The 25,568-nt window shown below is 44.0% G+C and overlaps 2 protein-coding genes across 2 annotated transcripts in view; one reads left to right on the top strand and one right to left on the bottom strand.

Annotated features, from left to right (window-relative positions):
* The first annotated feature begins 678 nt into the window (after positions 1-678).
* LOC143518423 (uncharacterized) lies at positions 679-24,719 on the top strand. Its single transcript, XM_077010903.1, has 10 exons — positions 679-848; positions 1,167-1,388; positions 1,505-1,707; positions 1,836-1,914; positions 6,170-6,412; positions 22,498-22,524; positions 22,781-22,805; positions 23,089-23,355; positions 23,484-23,654; positions 24,569-24,719. Exons 1-6 carry the CDS (start codon positions 836-838, stop codon positions 22,506-22,508), a joined length of 771 nt encoding a protein of 256 aa, XP_076867018.1. The 5' UTR covers positions 679-835; the 3' UTR covers positions 22,509-22,524; positions 22,781-22,805; positions 23,089-23,355; positions 23,484-23,654; positions 24,569-24,719.
* The window catches only part of LOC143518418 (uncharacterized), a 44,518-nt gene continuing 36,239 nt past the window's right edge, over positions 17,290-25,568 (bottom strand). The window contains exon 2 of the mRNA XM_077010898.1: positions 17,290-18,712. Coding sequence (XP_076867013.1) covers positions 17,664-18,572 — 909 coding nt within the window. The 5' untranslated portion in view covers positions 18,573-18,712 and the 3' untranslated portion in view covers positions 17,290-17,663. The remainder of the gene's footprint in view (positions 18,713-25,568) is intronic.

Raw genomic sequence — 25,568 nt, forward strand, 5'->3', positions numbered from 1 at the left:
TGACAGGTCGGTGAGCTGACGCATTCAACTGCAAGCAGGTCTGAACTAGGGGAGAGAAGTATTAATTCTTCATTCATCTTTGTGTGGATTCTCCTATCTTTACACAGCCATCTGAAGGGAGACAAAAAGTAAGAGAACTGTCTGACCAGTCACATATACTGCATGCACTCACTTAACACAGGCCCTCATAATCCTACAATAACATATTTACAGTTGGTTTAATAAAAATACTTTTCAGTAAAAGTCAACAACAAAAACTCCAATAACAAATGACAATCCAATGAAGGTAAAAGTAACGGGGACGCCCGGGACAGGACGTGGAATACGAACATGTTCCGGGAAATACGTTTGGTCACCCTATTATATGAGTGCTGTCCGACTGTGTGACATTTTCAATGAAGTACAGATACTAATTACTACTTTACTTTTTTAATACTTTAATTCTCTAAATTAAAACAAAGAGATGTTCTCGTCTCTTGTACAATCTAGCTACCGATTTGCTGCCATAGTTTCCGCATGTTGTTTATTACATTGATTCACGTGGACACTCAATTTGCGTGCAAATGCGATATTTTCACATCAAAACATTTCCACGATGGTATTATATCAATCTGAAGAAAGGCGCATGTTAACATGCATGTTTCCTGTTTTAAGGAGCGCAGGGGTCACTGTACGTACACCAGCACACCTGCAGTGGTCGCTGTACATCAAAGCGCACATGACTCAGAGTGAAAATGGACAACTGGTTTTGGTTTAAATGAAAAGTGAAAGAATCGATTTATACAAGCACGAGCAGAAACTCACCACCGCATTTTGAAATTTAACGTCAAACGACATGGCAGCATCAGGTCAGTAATTCAAATCTCTGTTTAATACATGAAGTGTCTCCACTGACGGAGATGCAACGGTTTTACTTTTAGAGTTCCTATATTACATAATGCACTAGCCTACTGTAGGTTTTGATTCTAACCACATAGAAACTAACGATCACATTTAGTATGGAATTGCTGTCTTATATTACTAACAGCATAAATGTGCGTGCATTTTATGTTTTAGTTTTTTATGTCTGTCCTAAATGTTTCGTTTTAATGTAGAACGATTTGGAATCCTGTTTCCATAATCGTTTTCATTATTCATTGTGCTTTGTAATTCATTGTGTTTTGTAGATTTTGTAGAGTTACAGAGGCAGGAGGTCAGAGGATTTTTCACAATCTCTGACTCAGAGAACCCAGCAAATTATAACTTTCTAGAACGTTTCCATAATATAAGACCAGACCTAACGGAGGTGCACACAGTGGAGAAGTGTCAGCTTGTTCTTGTTTTCTGTCATGTTTCTGAAGTCAAAACTGACATTGGAAACGCTTTGAAAAAGCTCAACACTGTTGCAGGTGAGCCCAAACACCTATCACAACTAAGGTCAAGTATCCAGATTTACATTTACATGCATTTACATTGGGATTGATAGATTTGAATCAAATCTGGTTATGTTTCTTTCATTTTGTAGGCTCCAGACCTGCTGTTCTAGTGGTGCTCCATCCCATATCTGATCCAGGGGCCATATTAGACAGCAGTAAATATGTGAACAGGAAGGATACAATAACAGTGGACTGTCTGATCTTTGAGGATCAGACCTTGATGAAGTGCCCCAGAAATGAGGACATGCTGACCAAATTTGCAAATCAGATAACTGCTCAGGCATTTATCGAGGTGTGTTCCATAATGAGATGGACATATAAAGATAAATATATCTTTAATTAAGTTCTGATTCAAATTTTTTATGAAGTAATTTGCTTATATGGTGTTTGTGTGTGTGTGTATGTGTGTGTGTGTAAAAGAGAGAGAGAGAGCAGAAGAAAGTATTTTCAATTCAAAATCACACTTTCCCACACGCGAAAGAGGAGATGAATACTCTAGGTAGCTTTTTTATATTGTCTTCTGCTGAATGAGGCATATTTCTTTACGATATATTTGTTTTAATGTTAAAAATGGATAATATTTAACATTATATCTTTATAGATATATGTATGTACTATATATTCCTAATTATTTGTTTGTATATAATTGTGTATTATATGTTCCTAAAATCATTTTCTGTAATTCAGTTTGTTTTTAGCAGCAGTTTATGATAATTCAGAAGAAAATATAAACATATTATATATTAAATATGAAATATATAAAATATAATTTTTTAATAATAATATAATATGGACTGGCGACCTGCCCATGGTGTACCCTGCCTTTGCCCGGAGATGCTGGGATTAGCTCCAGCCCCCCCGTGACCCCGACTAGTGGGATTAAGCGGTTCAGATAATGGATGGATGGATGGATGGATAATATAATATATAAAATATTATTATTTATATACTTGCCCCAGAGGTGGGCAAGATGCATAACTCCATTATGTGAGTCACAGTGTAGACACTCCTGGTCAGTGTTATTCCAATACAAGTGAAAGCTGTTCAGTCAAATATTTACTTCAGTATTAGAGTATATAAAAAAATATATATAAATACTCAAAAATATATTTTTCCTTTTAATTTCAGTTGTATTGTATTGTAATATTGTCGTATTTTTATTGTATTGTCATTCTAATTTCTTTAATACCGGAAATTAAATCTGGTATTAAAAATGCACCTTCCATTAGGAGAAGTCTCACGTCAATCCGTGTGTCTTGTTTTGTTTGTTTTAGACCATTATACAGCTAAACAGCGGTCTATGATGCCTCGTCATAAATATTTCAACATGGTAACTGGAACAACGCCACAGTGCCATGAGGTCATCCTGAGAAAGATTCGTGAGCAAAGACCAGAACTGCAGGAAGTGAACACAGTGGGGCAGTGTGATGTGATTCTGGTTTTCTGCTCTGCCGATTCTCGAACAGGAAGTGACATTGATGCAGCACTAAAGCTGCTGGACAGCCAATCAGGTAACACCTGAGCAACTCTTTACCTCCACCTTCTGTTCTCTACCTCCACCTTCTCCTCTCTACCTCTACCTTATCCTCTTTACCCCCACCATTTGCTCTTTACCTCCATCTTCTCCTCTTTACCTCCACCGTTTGCTCTTTACCGCCACCATTTCCTCTTTACCTCCACCTTCTCCTCTTTACCTCCACCGTTTGCTCTTTACCTCCACCATCTCCTCTTTACCTCCACCTTTTCCTGTTTCACTCTTCTAACGACACCTAGAGCCAGAAGTGTAGTCTGTTCACCAGAAAGTCTTTGTGCACTGTACCGTTCATTTTCCCATTAGTCCTTGAGAAGATAGCCAATCAACAACATAGCACCTGGGAAACGCCTCTTTACCTCCATTATTTACCTCTTCTTTTTGTGCCAAGGAGTCTTAAAATTGTTCTCCTTGCTGTAGAACATGTTGAATATGTTGTGGAGTATGTGGGCTTTTATGTGGAATATAGTACAAATATACAACACAACTGCATCCCCAAAGACTGTCTATTATTGAGATCTGCATGAGGCACTTTATGTTAATTCTGTGATGCTGTGGTGCTGGAGGAAGGAGGAGACACGACTAGCGTCTTATGGTGAACATTGAACATTTAATCTTATGTAAATACGTGAAGCTCTGGGTGGAGCGCGAGCAGCACAAACACAACACTCGCGCAGACATGAAACTTTAGACAAAGACAAGCACAAGACACTGTGCGAACGCACATTATATAGGTGAGTTACACAGACCCACGTGACCTCGAGACAAGGCACAGGTGTAACAAACGAACACGCTCACAAACAACCCACACCCACGGAAGTACAAACATGGACATAACCGCACGCAGACAACATCATGACACGCCCACAGGGAAGGCACCGGAGCTGTTCCGTAACAGAACCCCCCGCCAGGGGCTCGCTACTCTGGGAGCGTCCCGCGCAGCTGGAAAGCCCCAAACCAACACCGACGGGCAGGTCCGGAGCCGCCGGGATCACGAGCCTCCGAGAGCCATCACCCCCGACGGCGGGAACCGCGGCAACCAGCTCTAGCACACCCTCCCTGGGAAGACAGGGGAGAAAACATTGAACAATGGCACAAGTACAAACACGCACACTGGAACACTGAACATGAAGGGCACAAAAGGGAACAGGGGGTTCGGGAGAAACACAGGGGCTGACACACAAACAGGGACAGGCAGCCATGACAATGGTTGAACCGCCTGCCAAAGCGCTAGTGGTGGCGCTATCCCTCCAGGAAACGATGGAGGAGCGGGCGCAGCGGACGGAACCGGCGGCGGAGTCCCTCCAGTCCTCGGCGCCGCGCCTCCAGTCCTTGCGCCCGGGGTTTTCTCCCGAGGAGCGGCGACCCTCTCCTTGGGCTTCACCGGAACCGGGACTCGGCACCGCACGCCGGCGGGCTTCCACAGCGTCTCTCTGGGCGCATCGAAGCCCCTCCTTGGCCCACTGACCGCGCTGTGTCCCTTTGGCGGTACCGGGATCACAGACGCGTCAGCCCTCGACGTCTCCATCAGCTCCTCCTCCTCTGAGACACTCCGCTCCAGGGACATGGGTTCCTCCAAAGCGGGGTAGCACGACCAGCTCATGCTGCTCCTCACCGACGGGGAACACGAGACCTCCATGCCGGGCGGACACCCCTTCTCCTTCAGCACGGTGTCCGCCGAGCCCACCGAGACGCTGTCCTCTCCCTCGCTCCCGCTGTTGAACCCGGAAAGGGTCAAGCAAATGGACAGAGGTGGACTGGTGCTGTCCCTCCCCCCGTAACACACCGTTGTCACGGAGTACAGGGACGGAGGGGGACTAACGTTCTCTCCCTCTCCGTAGTACACCGTAGACTTGGAGTGTACGGATGGGGGAGGGCTGACGTCATCCTCTGCTTTCTCGGGGCACTCGTTGGCGTTGGAGCAGACCGTTGGAGTGGGGCTGGTCTCTTGCTCCTCATCCGACGTCTGGGGAGCCTCTGACGTGGGGGAAGGGCAGCTGGCTTCGCCCTCACTCTCCTCGTCAGAAAACACGGAGGGGGGGGGACTCTCTTCCTCTCCGGGCTTCTCACTCCCGAACTCGTGCTCAGGAGGAGTGAGGGCAAGGGCGCCTACGCTCACCACCAGAGGCTCTCTGGTCTCCTCCTCCTTGGAGAGGACCAGGAGCTGAGCGCTGTCTTCCTCCTCAATACTGCCACCCACAGCCATGGGTGGCAGCTCCAGGGACGCGTGGGGGTGTCTCTCCACCCATGCGCGTACCGCGGAAATGTTCCGCTGCCTCTGCATCCTCCGTCTCGCGAGCGGCGCAGAGCAGGTAGGTGCAGAACGGGTCCTGCCTCATCTCCGGCTCAGTAACGGAGGCCCCGCGGCGCCGGACTGGGGAAGAGCCGTGGTGACGCCGGCTCTTTCTTCTCCCCTTCGGTGCCCGGGTGGCGTATCCTGGCATATGTCTTCTTTATGTGGCTCGTCTTTCTGTGACGCTGTGGTGCTGGAGGAAGGAGGAGACACGACTAGCGTCTTACGGTGAACTTTGAACATTTAATCTTACGTAAATACGTGAAGCTCCGGGTGGAGCGTCAGGGGCAGTCATGTCCTGGCGGTTAGGGAACTGGTCTTGTGACCGGAGGGTTGTGGGTTCGATTCCCAGACAGGCCATGACTGAGGTGCCCTTGAGCAAGGCACCTAACCCTAACTGCTCCCCGGGCGCCGGGCTAGGGCTGCCCACCGCTCTGGGCACGTGTGGTCCACAGCCCCCTAGTAATCACTACTGTGTGTGTGTGTGTTCTGACTGCACAGATGGGTTAAAAGCGAAGGACAAATTTCGATTGGGGTGTAAAAATCACAATTGACAAAATATGGCACATTTGTTTTGTATTTGTTGGAGCGCGAGCAGCACAAACACAACACTCGCGCAGACATGAAACTTTAGACAAAGACGAGCACAAGACACTGCGCGAATGCACATTATATAGGTGAGTTACACAGACCCACGTGACCTCGAGACAAGGCACAGGTGTAACAAACGAACACGCTCACAAACAACCCACACCCACGGAAGTACAAACATGGACATAACCGCACGCAGACGACATCATGACACGCCCACAGGGAAGGGACCGGAGCTGTTCCGTAACAAATTCTCAGAATTAAATCTGGTTTTAAAAGCGTATCTTCCACTAGGAGGAGTCTCACGTCAATCTGTGTGTCTTGTTTTGTTTGTTTTAGACCATTATACAGCTAAACAGCGGTCTATGATGTCTCGTCGTAAATATTTCACCATGGTAACTGGAACAACGCCACAGTGCCATGTGGTCATCCTGAGAAAGCTTCGTGAGCAAAGACCAGACCTGCAGGAAGTGAACACAGTGGGGCAGTGTGATGTCATTCTGGTTTTCTGCTCTGCCGATTCTCGAACAGGAAGTGACATTGATACACTTGATGCACTAAAGCTGCTGGACAGCCAGTCAGGTAACACCTGGGCAACTCTTTACCTCCACCTTCTGCTCTCTACCTCCACCTTCTCCTCTCTAACTCCACCTTCTCCTCGTTACCTCCATCTTCTCCTCTTTACCTCCACCATCTCCTCTCTACCTCCACCTTCTCCTCTTTACCTCCACCTAGGGCTGCCATGATTAGTCGACTAGTCACGATTATGTCAACTATAAAAATAGTTAATGATTAATTTAATAGTCGATTTTTTGTTTTTTTTCCACTGCTGCGTATGCCTTTCTGCTCAGTAGTGGAAACCGGGGTAGGCAGTGGACGACATCCCAGGACGTTATACAGACAGGCTCTGGTATCGTGGCTACCCGGTGTTCTGTCAAATTTTCCTACCTTGTCGAATTTTCCAACCGTGTACGAGGGCATCGCATATTTGTGTAAGGAATGCCACCTGATCTGTCTTAATCAACCTCACCTGCCCCTCATTACCACACCCCCTTCAGCCTTACTTAAGCACTTCACCAGCACATCTCAGTTGCGAAGTATTGCCGACTCATGCCGCGTACCAAGCCTTTCTATATCCTGTCTGCTTTCCTGTGTCCTGACCCTCACTTACGTCCCCGACCTTGTCTCCTGCCTAATCCCTCTGTACCTCCTGACTTCTGCTCCCCCGGTATGACCCTGGACCGTCCTGACCACGCCAAGAAAACGCTGTTACTGATCCTAGTACTCGTGATTCACCTGCCTGTGTTTGTACCAGCGTCTCATTTAAATAAAAGCGGTGTTCTTCCGCATTTGGATCCCTCTCTGCCTGTTCAATACGTTACAGAAATACTTCGCCATCAAATGGATCCAGCAGAAGCAACCATCGCGACTCTCACTGAAACGGTCCGCCAACTCACGGATACCATACGGAGTCAGGGAATTAACATCGCTGCCCTTCAGGAGGCTGTCCGCCTCGTCACGACCTCTGCTCCCACCTCCGTGAGTGTTCCTGCAGCAGAACCGGAACGCTACGATGGATCTTCTGATCGCTGTCGAAATTTCCTCATGCAATGCTCCATATACTTCACGTATCATCCAGCCCGGTTCCAAGCCGAGTTACACAGAGTCCACTTTATCCTGTCGTTCCTCACGGGAGTAGCAGGCGCCTGGGGTACAGCGTTGTGGGAAAGCCAGGACCCTGCCCTCCAGTCGGAGAGTCAGTTCACCGCAGTGTTCCGGGCTGTTTTCGATCATCCCGCGGACGGACGTGATGTGGGAGATCGGCTCTACGAACTCAAACAAGAACAACGCAGTGCTGTCGATTATGCTCGGGAGTTTCGTACGCTAGCTGCAGGAAGCGGTTGGAGTGAGTCTGCCTTGAAAACGGTTTTCCGCCGTGGTCTGCGCGACGACGTCCAGGTTGAACTCGCCTGTCGTAGTGAAGCCCTCACTTTATCAGAGTTTATCCAAGCGTCGATTAACGTTGACAAGTTGTTGTTGACTTACCACTCCAGTAAGACTGACGCTCCTGTCGCTACGTCTGGTGCACCACCTTCCAATGTATGTGCTCCGAGTCTTCGGATGTCAGACGAGTTCGTGCAGCTGGGCAGGTCCCCACTAACATGCCGATTGTTACTGAAGTATAGTCAAGTTAGCTTACCCGTACAAGTATCTTGGGGCGGCATAAATACTAACCTGTCTGCGTTAGTTGATTCGGGTGCAGCGGGCGATTTCATAGACCAGGACCTCGCCTACCACCTACACCTTCCCACTGTACCCATAGATCCCCCCGTGAGAGTGAATTCGCTGAATGGACAGCCTATAGGAGAGGGCGTGATTACGCTATGTACCTGCCCCGTAGAGTTGCGGGTAGGTCTGTTCCATAGTGAAATGAGAGAGTTCTTCCTCATATCCACGCCCCGAGATCCCGTCATACTCGGGTTTCCGTGGCTATCAATGCACGACCCTGAAATCTCCTGGAAGAAGCGAGAACTCGTACGTTGGAATGAGAATTGTCTTAGTAAGTGCATGCACCTACCACTCAGGTCCTCCTCGGTGGAAAGCCCCCACACTCCTCTCTCTGACGTCATCCCCGAGCAGTATCGCGCATTCGCTGACGTCTTCGACAAGGACAGTGCCTGTCGTCTGCCTCCTCATCGTCCCTGTGATTGCGCAATCGACCTCCTGCCTGGAGCCCCCTTACCTCGTAAGACGAAACCTTACCCTCTATCACGCCCTGAAGATCAGGCGATGGAGTCCTACATCACCGAGGCTCTGCAGAAGGGGTTTATTCGACCATCCACCTCCCCGGTTGCTGCTGGTTTCTTTTTCATCGAAAAGAAGGATGGGGGATTACGACCTTGTATTGACTATCGTGCCTTAAACGCCGTAACGACGAAAAATGCTTACCCTCTCCCCTTTATCACAGCCTCCCAAGAGCGTCTGATGGGGGCGAATATGTTCACCAAGCTGGACTTACGCAGCGCTTACAACTTGATCCGTATTCGAGAGGGCGATGAGTGGAAGACAGCCTTTGTTACCGCCAGAGGGCACTACGAGTACTTAGTAATGCCGTATGGACTAACTAACAGCCCCGCAGTGTTCCAAGCGTTTATGGACGACATCTTCCGTGACCTGATCGATGACTTCGTGTTCGTTTATATAGACGATATCCTGATTTATTCCCCGTCTGCTTCTGAACATAGCCGACATGTCTCTGCAGTCTTGCAACGCCTTCGTGAGCATAATCTTTACGTGAAGGCGGAGAAATGTGAATTTCATCGCTCCTCGGTGACGTTTCTAGGATGTACGCTGTCCCCTGGCCAGATCTCTATGGATGCGCAGAAAGTAGAAGCTGTCTTAAACTGGCCGACCCCTCGTTCCACGAAAGAGCTGCAGCGATTCCTGGGATTCGCTAACTTCTGTCGCCGTTTCATCCGAGGATTTGGTGAGTTGGCTACCCCTCTCACGAATCTCTTAAAGGGAGGGAGGAATCGGAAATTCACCTGGACTGCTGAAGAGGAACAGGCGTTCTCACTCCTCAAAAAGGCGTTCACGTCAGCCCCCATTCTGCACCTTCCTGACCCCCAACTCCAGTTCATCGTGGAAGTCGACGCCTCCGAGGTCGGAGTGGGCGCTGTTCTCTCTCAAAGGCAGGGAAGCCCGCCGAAACTATACCCCTGCGCCTACTTCTCCAAAAAGCTGACCCCCGCGGAAATGAACTACGACGTGGGAGACCGGGAACTCCTGGCGATTAAACTCGCGCTCGAACAGTGGCGTCATTGGTTAGAGGGAGCGGAACACCCCTTCATTGTTTATACTGATCACAAGAACCTTGAATACCTGAAATCAGCCAGACGTCTAAACCCGCGACAAGCAAGGTGGGCACTGTTTTTCTCCCGGTTTCGTTTCACTGTCTCATACAGACCCGGGTCAAAGAACATCAAAGCCGATGCCCTGTCACGGATCCACGAAAAGGACGAAGCCACTCATGAACCTGGACGTATTCTGCCAGAGTCCTGTTTCCTCGCAGCTATTCGCTGGGCAGTACAAGAGGAATTAGACGAGGCTTTGCGCACTGAACCCAGTCCGGTGGAATGTCCGGAGGGGAAACAATACGTGCCCGTATCCCTTCGGGGACGCATCCTACAACTCGCACACGATACGGCGGGCACAGGCCACCCAGGTATTACACGCACACGACACCTGATCTCTCAGCGTTACTGGTGGCCGTCCTGGGAGGATGACGTTCGTGATTATGTGCTGGCGTGTTCCGTTTGTGCTCAGACCCGTACTCCCCGTGCACTTCCAGCAGGATAACTCCTTCCCTTACCTGTTCCTCACCGGCCATGGACGCACCTCGCGGTTGACTTTGTGACAGATTTGCCCACATCGGGAGGTAATACTGTTGTTATGGTAATCGTAGATCGATTCTCTAAAATGTGCCGTCTCATTCCTTGGCCCAAATTACCCACTGCCATGGATACAGCTCTTAACCTCTTCAATTACGTATTCCGTATTTATGGTTTACCCGAGGATATCGTCTCAGATAGAGGGACACAGTTTACGTCTCGAGTCTGGAAGCAGTTCTGCAAACTCCTTGGCATTACTGTTGGTCTGACTTCAGGCCACCACCCCCAGTCTAACGGAGAGGTTGAGCGTTACAATCAGGAGTTAGGGAGGTTTCTCCGACAGTATTGCGTTTCTCAACACGACTGGCATAAATACCTCCCATGGGCAGAGTACGCCCGGAATTCCATTATACACACCGCGACCAAACTCACACCCTTTCAATGTGTATACGGTTACCAACCTGCGTTTTTCCCGTGGGACAAGACACCGGCTGATGTCCCCGCCCTGGACGAATGGTTCAAATCAATCAATCAATCAATCAAATTTTATTTATAGCTAGCTCCGAAATTCGGATACATAAGGTGGTTACGAATTCCGCTTGCTCTTATTGGTATGTTCCGAGATCCGCTTTTGTCTGGCTCAAAACTCTAGTGGACTCCGATGAAGTGAAGTGGACTCGTGGAGTTTTCGCTGCTCGGCGACGTGGGAGAGGAGCGAATTTACATAATCTTCGCCTGCTGGGGCGGGCACCCCGGATGGCTGTCTCCTCACCAGCAACCCTTACAAGGATAGCCCTTATAAACGCCAGATCGTTGAGTAACAAGGCACATATCCTTAATGATTTTTTTACCACGCATACGCTGGATGTGATGTGTATAACTGAGACATGGACCAATGCTAGTGAGCTAAGCGTTTTTAGCGATCTGTTGCCGGCAGCTTGCTCGTGTCTACATGTATCTCGAAGTACTGGGCGGGGAGGTGGGGTAGCATGTATCTTTAGAGACGATATCAGCTGCAGAAAGCTGCCAGCCGCGTCCTACTGCAGCTTTGAACTTTTGCTGTTCGAGCTGGACTGTATCCATCCAATTGCTTGTGCCATAATCTACCGTCCTCCGAAATACAACAAGGATTTCTTAAACGACTTTTCAAACTTTTTGGCAGATTTGATGGTCAAACATGATAGGGTTTTAATTATGGGGGACTTTAATATTCATGTATGTTGCCCAGACAAACCTTTGACCAAAGAATTTTTGGATCTCTTGGATTCTTTTAATCTTGCGCAGTCAGTAAAGGGCCCTACACATGAACAGGGGCATACTATTGACCTTGTTCTATCTTTTAATGTTCCTGTGAACAGTCTTGAACTGGACGATGCAGTGTTTTCAGATCATAATCCCATTAGGTTTGAAACATCACAGGTTAAGACTGTTGCTCCCTCTGTAATGGGTCGATACTCTCGTATTTTAAATGAAAATACTGCTGAACGTTTTATTGCTGCATTTAATACTTTTAAATCTGGTAATGCCTTTCATGAACTCCACAATCCCAATGATATACTAGCAGCTTTCCAGTCTACCTGTAGTAATTTGTTGGATAACATAGCTCCACTTAAATTTAGTCCTTTTAAGTTAAAAAATGAACCCTGGCTCAATTCCACCACTCGTGCAGCCAGGCAAGAGTGTAGGAAAGCAGAACGTAAATGGAAAAAGGATAAACTACAGGTATCTTATGAGATACTTAAAGAAAAATGGTTTAAGTATCAAAAAACAGTGAAGGCAGAAAAAAATCTGTATTTTTCTACCATTATTCAAAATAATAGTCATAAACCACGTACATTATTTAATACTATTAACACTGCACTGAACGGCAATAATCCTGTATGTTTTAAGTCCTCTCTAAATATTTGTGAAAATTTTTCAATTTTTTTTAAGGAGAAAATCACAAATTTAAGGTCTTCTATTAAGTGTCCTTCTTCTTATGCCCCGCCTGCCTTAGTGACTAGCTCTACTGTCTTTGAGCAGTTTGAGCCTGTCTCTTTTAGGCAGCTGGAGGAAATTGTTGGCCAATTAAATACGAGTTCTTGTCCTTTCGATGTATTGGATCCTCGATTTTTTAAGAAGGTATTTAAGACTATAGGACCTGAGGTTGTAACTATTATTAATAGTAGTTTATCTACAGGAATTGTCCCTAGGTATTTGAAACAAGCGGTGGTCCATCCAACAATTAAAAAGTCCAATTTGGATCCAACTGTGCTCTCTAATTTTAGGCCTATTTCCAAACTTCCGTTTATGTCGAAAATATTAGAGAAAGTTGTGTTTCTACAGCTGAAATCTTATTTAGACGAAAATCATATCTACAAGGTTTTTCAGTCTGGCTTCAGAGCACTCCATAGTACAGAAACGGCCCTTCTGAAAATTTTTAATGACTTATTAATAATTACGGACTCTGGTGATTGTGCTGTTCTTATTCTTTTAGATTTAACTGCTGCTTTCGACACTACTGACCATAATATTCTTGTTGAGCGTTTGGAATGTTGTGTTGGAGTTAAAGGCCTTGCCCTTGAGTGGCTTCGGTCATACTTATCGGATAGGAGTTTTGTGATTAGCAGTGGGGAGTTTGTGTCATTAGCAGCATCTTTCTCGTGTGGGGTTCCTCAGGGATCGATCTTGGGCCCCTTTTTATTTACGTTGTATATGCTACCTTTGGGAGCCATTTTTAGAAAGTATGGTATCTCCTTTCATTGTTATGCCGACGACACTCAGATTTACTTACCTTTAAGGAAGCAGGATGGCACAACTTTGACTAATTTATTGAGTTGCCTTGATGAAATAAAAGCATGGATGGCTTTTAATTTTTTTAATTTAAATGAGACCAAGACTGAAATTATCTTATTTGGCCAAGACAGAGCAGCATTTAGCCCCCAATGGAACCTGGGCCATTGGCAGACTTTTACCAAGTCATCAGTCAAAAACCTGGGTGTAATATTTGACGATGGTTTTAAATTTGATAAGCAGATAAATGCAGTAGTTAAGTCTAGTTTCTTTCAATTAAGACAGCTAGCCAAAATCAAGCCATTTTTATCTTTCTCTGATCTGGAGAAAGTAATTCATATCTTTATTTCTACAAGACTCGATTATTGTAACTCTCTATATGTTGGTGTTGGCCATTCCTTGACTGGTAAGTTGCAACTGGTACAAAATGCTGCTGCAAGGTTATTGACACGTACGTCGAAGAGGGAACACATCACTCCCGTACTGGCTTCACTTCATTGGCTCCCAGTGGTTTTTAGAATACAGTTCAAAATTCTACTTTTAGTGTACAAGTCTCTTAACAGGTTAGCACCCAGTTATATGATGGATCTGCTTGTGCGCTATGTTCCAGCTCGGCCCCTAAGATCTGCGGATCAGCTTCAGCTGGTTGTTCCCAAAACTAGGCTGAAGCAGAGGGGGGACCGAGCATTTGTAGTAGCCGCCCCGAAACTCTGGAATGAGTTACCGCTGCAAATTCGATTGGCGCCTACTCTTTCAAGTTTTAAATCTAAGCTTAAAGCTCATTATTATTCTTTGGCTTTTATGTAATTATTGATTTATTTGGTTGTTGTTTTTTAGTCCACGTATTGTAATTTTTAAGTTTCTTAATCTGTTCAGCACTTTGGTCAACTAATGTTGTGTTAAATGTGCTTTATAAATAAATTGACATTGACATTGACATTGACATATATAGCGCTTTTTACAACAGTTGTTGTCACAAAGCAGCTTTACAAGTGCCGAGTCCTAGCCCCCAGTGAGCAAGCCAAAGGCGACAGTGGCAAGGAAAAACTCCCTAGTTTTTTGCATGAGGAAGAAACCTTGAGAGGAACCAAGACTCAGGGGGGGGAACCCATCCTCCTCTGGCCGACACCGGTCACCATGACAACAACAACAACAATTTAGACAGAAAGAAGAGAAAGAAAAGGAAAAATATGTAATAATGTCCATCATGATGTATGCATCCGGTTAGGCAGGAGGTGGCTGGCTCAGGATGGATCGCTGGTCTCCTCATCTCATTATTCCTCAAACAGGCGGGCAGCCATGTGGAGAAATGAAACAGGGAAAATTAGCTCTGTATGAGGACATATACAGGACAGGTAAAATTATAAACATTTCCGGAGTGTGGCAGCAACTCCGGCATTTAGTTAAATTATTACAGCCTAGCTAAAAAGGCAGAACCAGAAGGTAACATAGGCTTGGGGGCATTCTGAGACAATGGCATCCGTCCACTGCACTGTCAACAAACTTGAGTGACCACGAGCAGTGACAGGACGACAGCACCAGCGCCCCAGTCTACCATAAAACCCTTCGTCTATGAACCCCTGGATCTGTACTTTTATCTAAGGGGGATATTAATTATCAAACGCTAAACTAAATAAGTGGGTTTTCAACCTAGACTTAAAGATTGTGACTGTGTCGGAGTCCCGGACGCATTTAGGAAGATTATTCCAAAGCTGGGGGGCCTTACAAGAAAAGGCTCTTCCCCCTGCTGTTTCCTTATTAATTTTTGGAACTAATAAAAGACCAGCACCCTGTGATCTTAGTGGGCGTGGGGGTTCGTAATAGGAAATAAGTTCCTGAAGGTACTCAGGAGCAAGCCTGTGCAATGCTTTATAAGTTAATAAAAGAATTTTAAAGTCAATACGGAATTTAACTGGGAGCCAATGCAGGGCTGATAGGACTGGACTGATATGCTGAAATTTTCTAGTTCTGGTCAGAACCCTGGCTGCGGCATTTTGAACTATTTGAAGTTTATTTAGATTCCTATTTGAACATCCTGACAGTAGTGCATTGCAGTAGTCTAATCTAGAGCTAACAAAGGCGTGCACCAATTTTTCCGCATCATCCTGTGATAATGCATTTCTTAATTTAGCAATGTTACGGAGATGTAGAAAAGCTATCCTAGTAGTATTATCTATGTATTTATCAAATGATAGGTCAGAGTCGAGTATGACGCCTAGGTTTTTGGCTACTGTGCCAGGTGTAATGGGGTAGCCTACGAGATTAAGCATTAGATCTGGAATTTTCTGTTTTGAGGCCTTAGGGCCCAGAAGAAGAACTTCTGTTTTGTCCTCATTAAGTTGGAGGAAGTTTAGAGACATCCAGCATTTAATATCTTTTACACAGGCCTCAATTTTTCTTAAACTGAGTTTGTCATCAGGTTTGGCTGATATGTAAAGTTGAGTGTCATCTGCATAGCAGTGAAAATTGACACCATGTTTGTTTATAACTGTGCCCAATGGTAGCATATATAATGTAAATAATAGTGGTCCTAGAATGGAGCCTTGCGGGATCCCATATTTAACTTTTGTACGTTTGGATGGAATATTATTGAGCTCTACAAACTGATAGCGATTTGTTAAGTAAGAATGAAACCATGAAAGGGCTGTGCCAGAGACTCCAACCCAGCGTTCTAACCTTTCTAGCAAGATCCTATGATCAATTGTGTCAAAAGCTGCACTAAGATCAAGAAGCGCTAACAGCGATACATAACCTTGATCTGAAGCAAGGAGGAGATCATTTGTTACTTTAACTAATGCTGTTTCAGTACTGTGATGGGGCCTAAAACCAGATTGGAACTTTTCAAATATGTGATGCCTATGCAGATATAGGCATAATTGCTGGGCAACAGCTTTTTCTATGATCTTAGATATAAATGATGTGTTTGAAATGGGTCTATAATTAGATAGTACAGTAGGATCAAGATTTGGTTTCTTAATCAGAGGTTTAATAACTGCTAATTTACATGATTTGGGCATGTGACCTATTGTAATGGATGAGTTAACTATAGTTAGAAGAGGTTCAGTTACCGCTGGTAATACCTCTTTTAATAACTTTGATGGAACAGAGTCTAGTGTGCAGGTAGCACAATTTAAGGAAGAAATTATTTTCTCTAATTCTGATTGTGGGAGTGGATGAAAAGCATCAAGTTTTTCTCCCAGTATGCGATTTAAATCGATGTCAACCAAACCAGATGACATACCAGTTATATTGCTAATAAAAGGTTTTATATTTTGTCTAATATTCTCTATTTTATTATCAAAAAAATCTATAAATACATTACTAGTGAGGTTTACTGGAATCTGAGGTTCTGCGCCTGCTTGATTTTTTGTAAGTTTGGAAATAGTATTAAAAAGAAATCTAGGATTGTTTTTATTTTTCTCTATCAGTGAGGCTAGGTATGCTGAGCGTGCTTTAGCGAGTGCCCGTTTGTAGTCAATGATGCTATCCTTCCAGGCACAGTAGAATACTTCCAACTTAGTAGATCGCCATTTACGCTCTAATTTACGTGCTATTTGTTTTAAGTTTCTAGTTTGGTCAGTGTACCACGGAGCGAGTTTTTTAGATCTAGTCTTTTTATATTTGAGTGGAGCTACTATATCTAGAGCTGATCTGCAGGTATTCTCTATGCAGTTGGTTAGACTGTCTAACTCTCCTGGATAGGATGGCGAGTGGGCTAGAGCAGTTAAATCAGGGAGGGCTTCAATAAACTGTGTTGCTGTTAATGAATTTATCGAGCGCTTTATACACTGCCGAGGAGACGGGCGGGTATTTATGTTAAGATGAATCTCAAATTTGACTAAATAGTGATCAGAGATAGCTACGGTTTGCGGGAGTATATTTATATTATCTACGTCAATACCCAACGTTAAGATTAAATCTAGGGTATGATTTTGATAGTGTGTGGGTCCTACAACGTTTTGTGTAATGCCAACAGAGTTCAATATAGAAGTAAAAGCCCTTGTCAGTGGATCCTCCGCATTATCAAAATGTATGTTAAAGTCTCCTACCATTATTATTTTGTCACTACTAACTGCTAAATTTGCTGTAAAATCTGTGAAATCTTTTAAGAAATCTGAGTAAGGCCCTGGTGGTCTATATACATTTGTTAGGGAAAATGAACTTTTATTTTCAGATGGACTAGTTACATTAATAGACAGCATCTCAAATGAATTAAAGATATCCAAGTATTTCTGATGAATTTCTAAACAATCACGATATATTATACATATTCCTCCTCCTCTGCCTGACAATCTAGGTTTATGTATATAACTATATCCCACAGGAGTGGCTTCGTTTAGAGATAAATAGTCACCAGATTGAATCCACGTTTCAGTTAGACATAAAATATCAATTTTCTGGTCAGTTATAAGTTCATTCATAAAAACTGCTTTAGAGTTGAGTGATCGAATATTAATTAATCCAATTTTCAGATCGGTCATATAGGTAATAATTGGATGTGAAGTTTGAATAGTAGTTAAAAACTTAGGACGGACTATTTTCTTATGATTTAATTTAACCCGGGGCACAGACACAGTCTCAATCCTATGGGATCTTGGTGACGCCTCTAAGCAGCTCGCAGACAGACGGTTTAGCCCGTTAGTCTGCGGCCTGGTCGCGACTCTGGTTAGTCAGCAGCTCCTAGTACTACACTGCCCACTAACTAAAAGACTACGGGCTATGCTGCAAGATAACAGGGCAGCGCCATCCCGGGTGAGGTGGACACCGTCCCTGCCTAAAAGACCAGGCTTGCCCTCGAAATCTTTCCAATTATCAATAAAGCCCACTTGATTTTCGGAGCACCACTTGGACATCCAGCGGTTTAGCGACGTGAGCCTGCTGTACTGCTCATCACCGCGCCGCATTGGGATGGGGCCAGAGCAGATTACGGCATCGGACATCGTCTGGGCTAATTTAACCACCTCTTTAACATTAGCCTTAGTCACCTCTGACTGCCGCAGACGTATATCGTTGGCCCCTACATGTATAACTATCCTAGAGAATCGTTTATGGGCTAACAGTCTAAGGTTGCCACTAATGTCCGGCGCTCTGGCTCCCGGTAAACAGCTGACTGTAACCGCTGGTGCCCCTACAGGAATAGCGACTTTCACGTGTCGGACTATAGAGTCTCCTATGACCAGAGTCTCCTCAGCGGGTGTAACACTGAGCGGGGCAAACCTGTTGGACACGTGAACCGGGGAGTGGTGCTCTGGTGGGCTAGCGCTGGCGTTAGCGGTAGCTGCAGCCCTCGCTCTCCGACTACGCCGCCGAGACGTCACCCATTCGCCCCGCTGTGAGGGCTCTATCGCCGGAGTCGCGGAGGCGCTAGTTCTCCCTGGCGCGTCCACACCTACTACAGACCCTGTCTCTCTATCCCTCAATAATGAGTGGACGCGTCGCTCTAAACTTTCCACTTTCGCCACAAGAGAAGTAACTAACTGGCACCTCTCACAAATACTATCACTATTACTGTCGGTGGCGAAAGGGTCTAGACTAAACATGCCACACTCCGAACACGGGAACAAACCAACACCAGCCATGAATAAATCAAAACACTTACCGTGTCTAGCCGATTTATACAAACTTACGCTAGCTGATTTTTAGAAGCAGAAAGTTGATCAGCGGCCGGAATATTCAGCTGCCCGTCTTGACGGTGGAAGTACTATCTGTAAAAATGTATCTAGGAAGGCAAAAAATAAAGATTAGCATGTAAACAGATTAGTACACTTTAGAAAAACAATTTCAAAATTCGCTCAAACACAGTGCCCGTACATGGGAGCTAGCACATGTACACTTGCGGCGTGCCCTACACACGCGCCGGCTCAATGCAAACCGTCGTCGTCTCCCCGCGTTGATTTACCACCCGGGACAGAGAGTATGGCTGTCGACACAGAACCTGAACTTGAAGCAACGATGTAAAAAACTCAGTCCACGGTACATCGGTCCATTTAAAGTGCTCAGCAGAGTTAATGCCGTTACCTACAAGCTTCTTTTGCCGTCACATTACCGTATTAACCCTGTCTTCCACGTCTCTCTTCTGAAACCGGTTCACTACAGCCCATTCACCGTGCCCCCTGTGTATGATAAACCTCCGGACCCTCTGGAAATCGACGGTCGTCCAGCGTACATTGTCCGGGAGCTTTTGGAGTCCCGGCGCCGGCGAGGAGGTCTGCAATATTTAGTGGATTGGGAGGGATATGGCCCCGAGGAACGGGCCTGGATTCCAGCGAGGGATGTCCTCTGCCCCACGATGATCGCGGATTTCCACGCTACACATCCTAACTTTCCTGCCCCCCGGCGCCGCGGTCGCCCCCCAGCACGTCGTAGAGCGTCAGGTGCCGCTCCTTTGAGGGGGGGTACTGTAAGGAATGCCACCTGATCTGTCTTAATCAACCTCACCTGCCCCTCATTACCACACCCCCTTCAGCCTTACTTAAGCACTTCACCAGCACATCTCAGTTGCGAAGTATTGCCGACTCATGCCGCGTACCAAGCCTTTCTATATCCTGTCTGCTCTCCTGTGTCCTGACCCTTGCTTACGTCCCCGACCTTGTCTCCTGCCTAATCCCTCTGTACCTCCTGACTTCTGCTCCCCCGGTATGACCCTGGACCGTCCTGACCACGCCAAGAAAACGCTGTTACTGATCCTAGTACTCGTGATTCACCTGCCTGTGTTTGTACCAGCGTCTCATTTAAATAAAAGCGGTGTTCTTCCGCATTTGGATCCCTCTCTGCCTGTTCAATACGTTACAATTTGTAGACGTATCACTGTAGAGTTTGTTTACCTTGTGGAAACGTCATAATGTAGCGCAAATCAGCGTTTAAAAGGTGGGATAAATTAAATTAAAAGTTTTATTTTGCGTATTCTTGTATTGTTATTAATATTAATACAAGCAAATTGGATTGTTTACATCTTTGTATGAACATGTGTTTAGCCTGTGTGTCATTATAAACCAGCATTAAGTTCATTAACACTATAGGTAGGAAATTTCGACATATTTCGATATAAATGTAATTATAAAACATAAATGTTTAATTATAAAACATTTATAATTAAACATTTATAACATTTATAATTATAAATGTTATTATACATGTTAATAATTTTATAAAACATGTTTATAAAATTATTGTTAAATTATAAAACATCAAAATCATGACGTAATGGTGACTTGCGCATGCGCAGTAAGCCTACGTAGGAATTTTCGATGGGTAGGAAAATTCGACATAACACCGGCTACGAAACTCAAAAGTGTAGGATCACTTTAAGAAAATGATAGAGAAACGCATGCAATGCAATATCTGCAAGACAGAACTTTCCTTCTACGGCAGTACAACTGCGATGTACGAGCACCTGAAGAGGAAGCATGTTGTGGCTGATTGTGACAATGATGAAGAGGGATCGTCATCTCTGTAATTTAAATTGCTAGTTAGCTGCTAAGATTTGCGTAAACAGAGCGTTAACTTAGTACTTACTCATCGTGATAGCTGTAAATGTTAACATTAGCTATTTGTTTCATTAGCCTTAGCACGCATTAATGTGTAACGTCAGTGAGACCAAAACTTTATTTTTGTGAATAATTCCTTGGTTTCAGGTACCTACCTAATTTGATTTAAATGCAGCTAAGTCTGATGCCAGAGACAAATGAAAGAAAGAAAAACCTAAAAAAATTTCTTTATTAATGTATTTATTTTTGTGTTGTTTAAGCCAGTGCCTTATCCTTATTTTAATAATTGTTTGTTGCAACAAGCTGCATATTTCTTTAAAGGTTTAATGAACTATGATATAAATTGTTTTTATGATCCGATTAGTCGACTATAAAAATAATCTTTTGTGGCAGCCCTACCTCCACCATCTCCTCTTTACCTCCATCATCTCCTCTTTACCTCTACCTTCTCCTTTTTACCTCCACCTTTCCCTCTGTACTTCCACCTTCTCCTCTCTACCTCCACCTTCTGCTCTTTCACTTTTCTTTTCATGCTAAGGACACTTAGATCCAGAAGTGTAGTCTGTTCACAAGGAAGTCTTTGTGCACTGTACCGTTCACTTTCCCATTAGTCCTTGAGAACATGGCCAATCACAGGGTGCTGCTGAAAGGTTCCACCACCATATCACACTGCCACTGCCATTCAGTCTGGGACCATGTGACATGAAGCACCACCCCAAAATGTCCTCATTGTGTTGAAGCTTTTATCTTTGATTTGAATATCGCTCTTCATTTTGAGTCTTTGAATCTCTCAATCAGTGAACAGCTTGCCTTAGCAAAATGCTGTAGGATAGAGAGGCAGATGCATTCGCTGAGAAGAGTGAGATTTATTGAGGACAAATCCAGCATTTCGTCGTTTAAATGGTCCATTGTCGTAGGGAGAGGGCAATCCAAAATAGACTAGCTAAAATAGACTTACTAAAATAACCAGCATGAATAGACATAACGAACACACAACAGCTTTACACAACTATGAAGGCTAAGACACAAACCAGGCTATTAAACCACGAGGCAGTTTGGGTTTTATACAGTACATGACATAACAAGGACTATCAAGGAACTAAACTAGAAATGGGTGAAACTAATGTCCATGGGTAGAGATCTAAATGAGGGGATGTGAAAAGTAAAACCAAAACAAAGAAGAACATGGCAAACCACATGATGTGATTCAGAGATAGAGAGTGGCCAATCAAGGCACTTGTTTAGGTGATTTGTAAGCAGATTAATGGTTGCAGTTGCACAAGTTCTGTTTTTTCAATATCTGTGATTTAAATAGTTGTAGTTGTTGTACTTGTGGTTGGAGAGTGAGGGACATAGAATGTAATCTATTTTAGATTAAATTCTGAAGTGATTAAGTGTTAATAAAGTACTTGGTTCTGAGTACTTAATGGCTATATGAATTAATACATTAATTAATTTTACATGATACTTAACATATACAAGAGTGGAGAGAGGACCTTAAATTCATGAAACTCATTTTCAAAATTCTCTGTCCACAGACTCCAAGCCTGCTGTTCTAGTGGTGCTCCATCACACATTTGACCCATACTACACTGTACCAGACAGCAGCAGATCTGTAACCAGGGAGAACACGACCACAGTGGACTGTCTGTTCCATGAGGATCAGGGCCTGTTGCACAGTGAAAGGAACATTGCATCATCAAGAAAAGTTGGTTCAAACAGGCTGGTTCCAAGGGTTAGGTTTTTATTGTTGTTTACATTATTGCTATAGAACTATGTGTTGTTCTTGTAAAGTGTTGCGTTCTCCTCTGGAAACAGCATGGCTTAAAAATACGGATTATATGTTGAACATATCCAAGAATTTTTTTCTCTCTTGGAATGTAAACAGTGGCTTGACATTGTTTTGTAGGACAATGATTCATTACAGTAGGTCTGTCCCCCAGTGTTGATGTGGTGCAGTACAACCAGATCTGTGCAACAATTAACTTGTTATTCTTTGATCTGTCTTCGTTTTCAGTATATGGGTGATGAAGCAGCCTGTCAGGTCAGTAAAGGGTTAATGACATAAACTTTGCTTTTGGTTACATGAGCACCAGCATCTGTAGTTCTCTCATCTGAGAGTCTGATGATCCATTTACTGTGATGACAGGATTAGGAGTATGATTTGAATATGGATCATAACACTCTTTTGACAGGATTAGGGGTGTGATTTGAATATGGATCATAACACTCTTTTGATAGGGGTGTGATTTGAATATGGATCATAACACTTTCTCATTCTTTCTTATTGTTCCCTGCAGGACATGAGCTCTGACAGTAACTCAGGTGAGTGGAGAACTGTGTCAGTGCTACCTGTCTCACTCCCATGTGAAGAAAGGTGATGAGACCCAGTCACATGGTCATTTACCTGCCTGTATCTCCCCATGGCTGTGTGTACTTTATGATCATCAGGATAATGATAAATTCACATATCAGAATTTCAGGGTTTTAGAGAAGGACTGAAAAAAACTGCAGGAAGAATATTCATTAGATTAATTATTTACGCATACTTGAATGTGATCAACTATCTGTAACCTAATCAAAGCAATAACCATTTATTTCATTTTAGAGAAAACTCAGCATCAGGATGAATCAAATGTGAATTTGAATAAACATGATGAGGGAGGGGCCAAGAAGAAGGGAGAAGTAAACGAATCCAGAGCAGAAGAGACTACAAGAGATACTGATACTTCAAATGAGAGTGGAGGAAGCAGTGATTCCATAAACACAGGACCACAACCTGGATCAGAAGAACAAGACCAGCAGACAAAAAAAGACAAAAAACAAAAGAGAACACAAAACGAAACGGAAGGAGAGAAATCCAGAGATGTGACCGGTAAAGATCAAACCTCAACTTTCACCTTTTTATACAAATAATACATTAAAAGTTCTGCAACTGTTATACAATATAATATGTTTATGTTCAACTTTGTGAAAGTACTATTTTCCCCTGTCGCTCTGCAGTCAAGTTCTTCACCATTCTAATAGGAAACAAAATAGGATGCTACAATGATTTCATGGAAAAACTCCAAAATCAAATATCGGGTCTGGTGGTCGAATCAGTGGAAAATTGTGATGTTGTTGTGATTTTCTACCCACAAACTCTTAATGAAGAACAATGGAACATGTTTAATTGTATGTATCCTGGTAATGCGTCCCTCAGTCTGAATTTACTAGAAACATTTTGGCAGTTCATTTTTGGCAATACATTTAGCAGTTGATTGATTAATGCAGTGGTTCCCAAACTTTTTCTGCCGTGCCCCCCTTTAGTAGATGAGAATATTTTTGCGCCCCCCCTACACTTACAAAAACAATAGGTTCACAACTTTGGTCAAACATGAAAAAAATTAACTGCAAGAAACATTTTAAATGGTTCAAGAATTCTAAATGTAATTTAAAATAAATAAGGAGATGAAATAAGAGAAACAGCAATACATATGCGGCTAGTTTGCAAGCGCAGACATCACGCAGAGCACAAAGCATGTAACGGCCAGAAATATGTGTACTGTCTCTTTAAGGGAGCGAGTTGAGCGTGCGTATGGAATATTGTTTTTTTAGCTTTCTGCCGTAGACCGAGTCAGACCACTGCTCTTTAATTTATTTCTGTAAGTAACGCATTAAATGAGCTTTGGACAACTCACCAGTTCATGTATGAACAGTGAAGTATTGCTGGAGCCCAGGTTTATTTTGGTCAACCAGCAAATAAACGGACTAAGTGGAATACCACCAGCGCGAGTATTAGGGTTGAACTAACTCCGAAAAGCAAGCAATACAAGCATATAATTAGAGTGAATAGATCTGTTTTTATGGATCGGTCACATTGTCCCCGATACCCGATCTAGAATTTTTTCAGATATTAATATCGGAATCGGTGCATCCCTAATATTGACACATGTGCACGTTTTACTTTCAAGCTCCGCGCCCCCCCTGCAATAGCTCCGCGCCCCACCTAGGGGGCGCGCCCCCCACTTTGGGAACCACTGGATTAATGTAATATTGCAGACCAGAACATAAAGGTACTACTTTTTTTATTTATTCACTTTTCACAGTGTCCAAGCCCACTATACAAGTGGTTGTCAATCTGAGTGCTGACCCAAACTACACTGTACCAGATCGCAGCACATCTGAAACAAGGGAGAACACGATCACACTGGACTGTTTGTTCTGTGAAAATCAGAGACTAGTAGATTGTGTGAAGAATAAAGAGGCTCTCAGCAGAGTTGCAAAGTGGATTGAGGATCAGGTACCAGTTCATTATCAGTGAACGCTTTCTATGATTCCTATAATAGTTATTCATAATTTTATTTTGGAATATAAACAGATGAATACATTCCTGATATTACACACTTCTATAGCTGTAAATGACGTGAACGATGTGATTTTATGTATTAACTGAGATGTGTGTGTGTCATGGGGGGTGGGGGGGCAGTGACAGTGTAATGACAATGAGGACTACATAGCTTTCAGGCATGAAAATCTGTCACCTTTCGGCGAAATTCGCCGTTTTGAAGTTGAAAAGGGTGACCTACGTGAATCGTGTAGATCCGATGAGTTTTTTGTTGGGGGGGGGGGGGGGGGTCGGGAGATTATATGTATATATTTTAATTATCATATTGACTTAATAAGCAAACAGAGCACTTCCGAAATCGGCAATTTCAATGACACAGTGGCCAGCAGTTTCCGCCCAGAACCTTCATAGAGGCCAAATTGCGTTTCAATCATACGAACGTTCTTCATTCATGTTATTCATTTACTGCTAAGCAGGACGAGAAGCAGGACCTAGTGCTACACCGGGGACAAGGCAGAAGAGCGTACATTTACCACTACATTTACCAGATCGTACATTTCCCAGTGGATTTAATTGGGTTATTAATAGTTTCAATCGTTTTCATATTTTGCGGTAAAACAAAGTTACTGCCGTTCGCTACAGCGTTGAACACCGTCAGAGCCACAAGCTCTTGTGATAAATAGGTAGATAGATAGGCCTATTAAGTTCGCGTCAACCCCGTGTAGTTAACGGTGACATAAAATAAGAAACAAGATTTTTTT

Source organism: Brachyhypopomus gauderio, chromosome 7 (genome assembly GCF_052324685.1).
Source record: "Brachyhypopomus gauderio isolate BG-103 chromosome 7, BGAUD_0.2, whole genome shotgun sequence".
In the NCBI taxonomy this organism is placed as follows: Eukaryota; Metazoa; Chordata; class Actinopteri; order Gymnotiformes; family Hypopomidae; genus Brachyhypopomus; species Brachyhypopomus gauderio.

What these genes read in the sequence shown, in the direction of transcription:
- LOC143518423 (XM_077010903.1), top strand. An exon ending in CTGCTCAGGCATTTATCGAG is followed by an intron (nt 1,708 to 1,835) that starts GTGTGTTCCATA and finishes TGTGTGTAAAAG; the next exon opens with AGAGAGAGAGAGCAGAAGAA. An exon ending in AGAGGAGATGAATACTCTAG is followed by an intron (nt 1,915 to 6,169) that starts GTAGCTTTTTTA and finishes TGTTTGTTTTAG; the next exon opens with ACCATTATACAGCTAAACAG.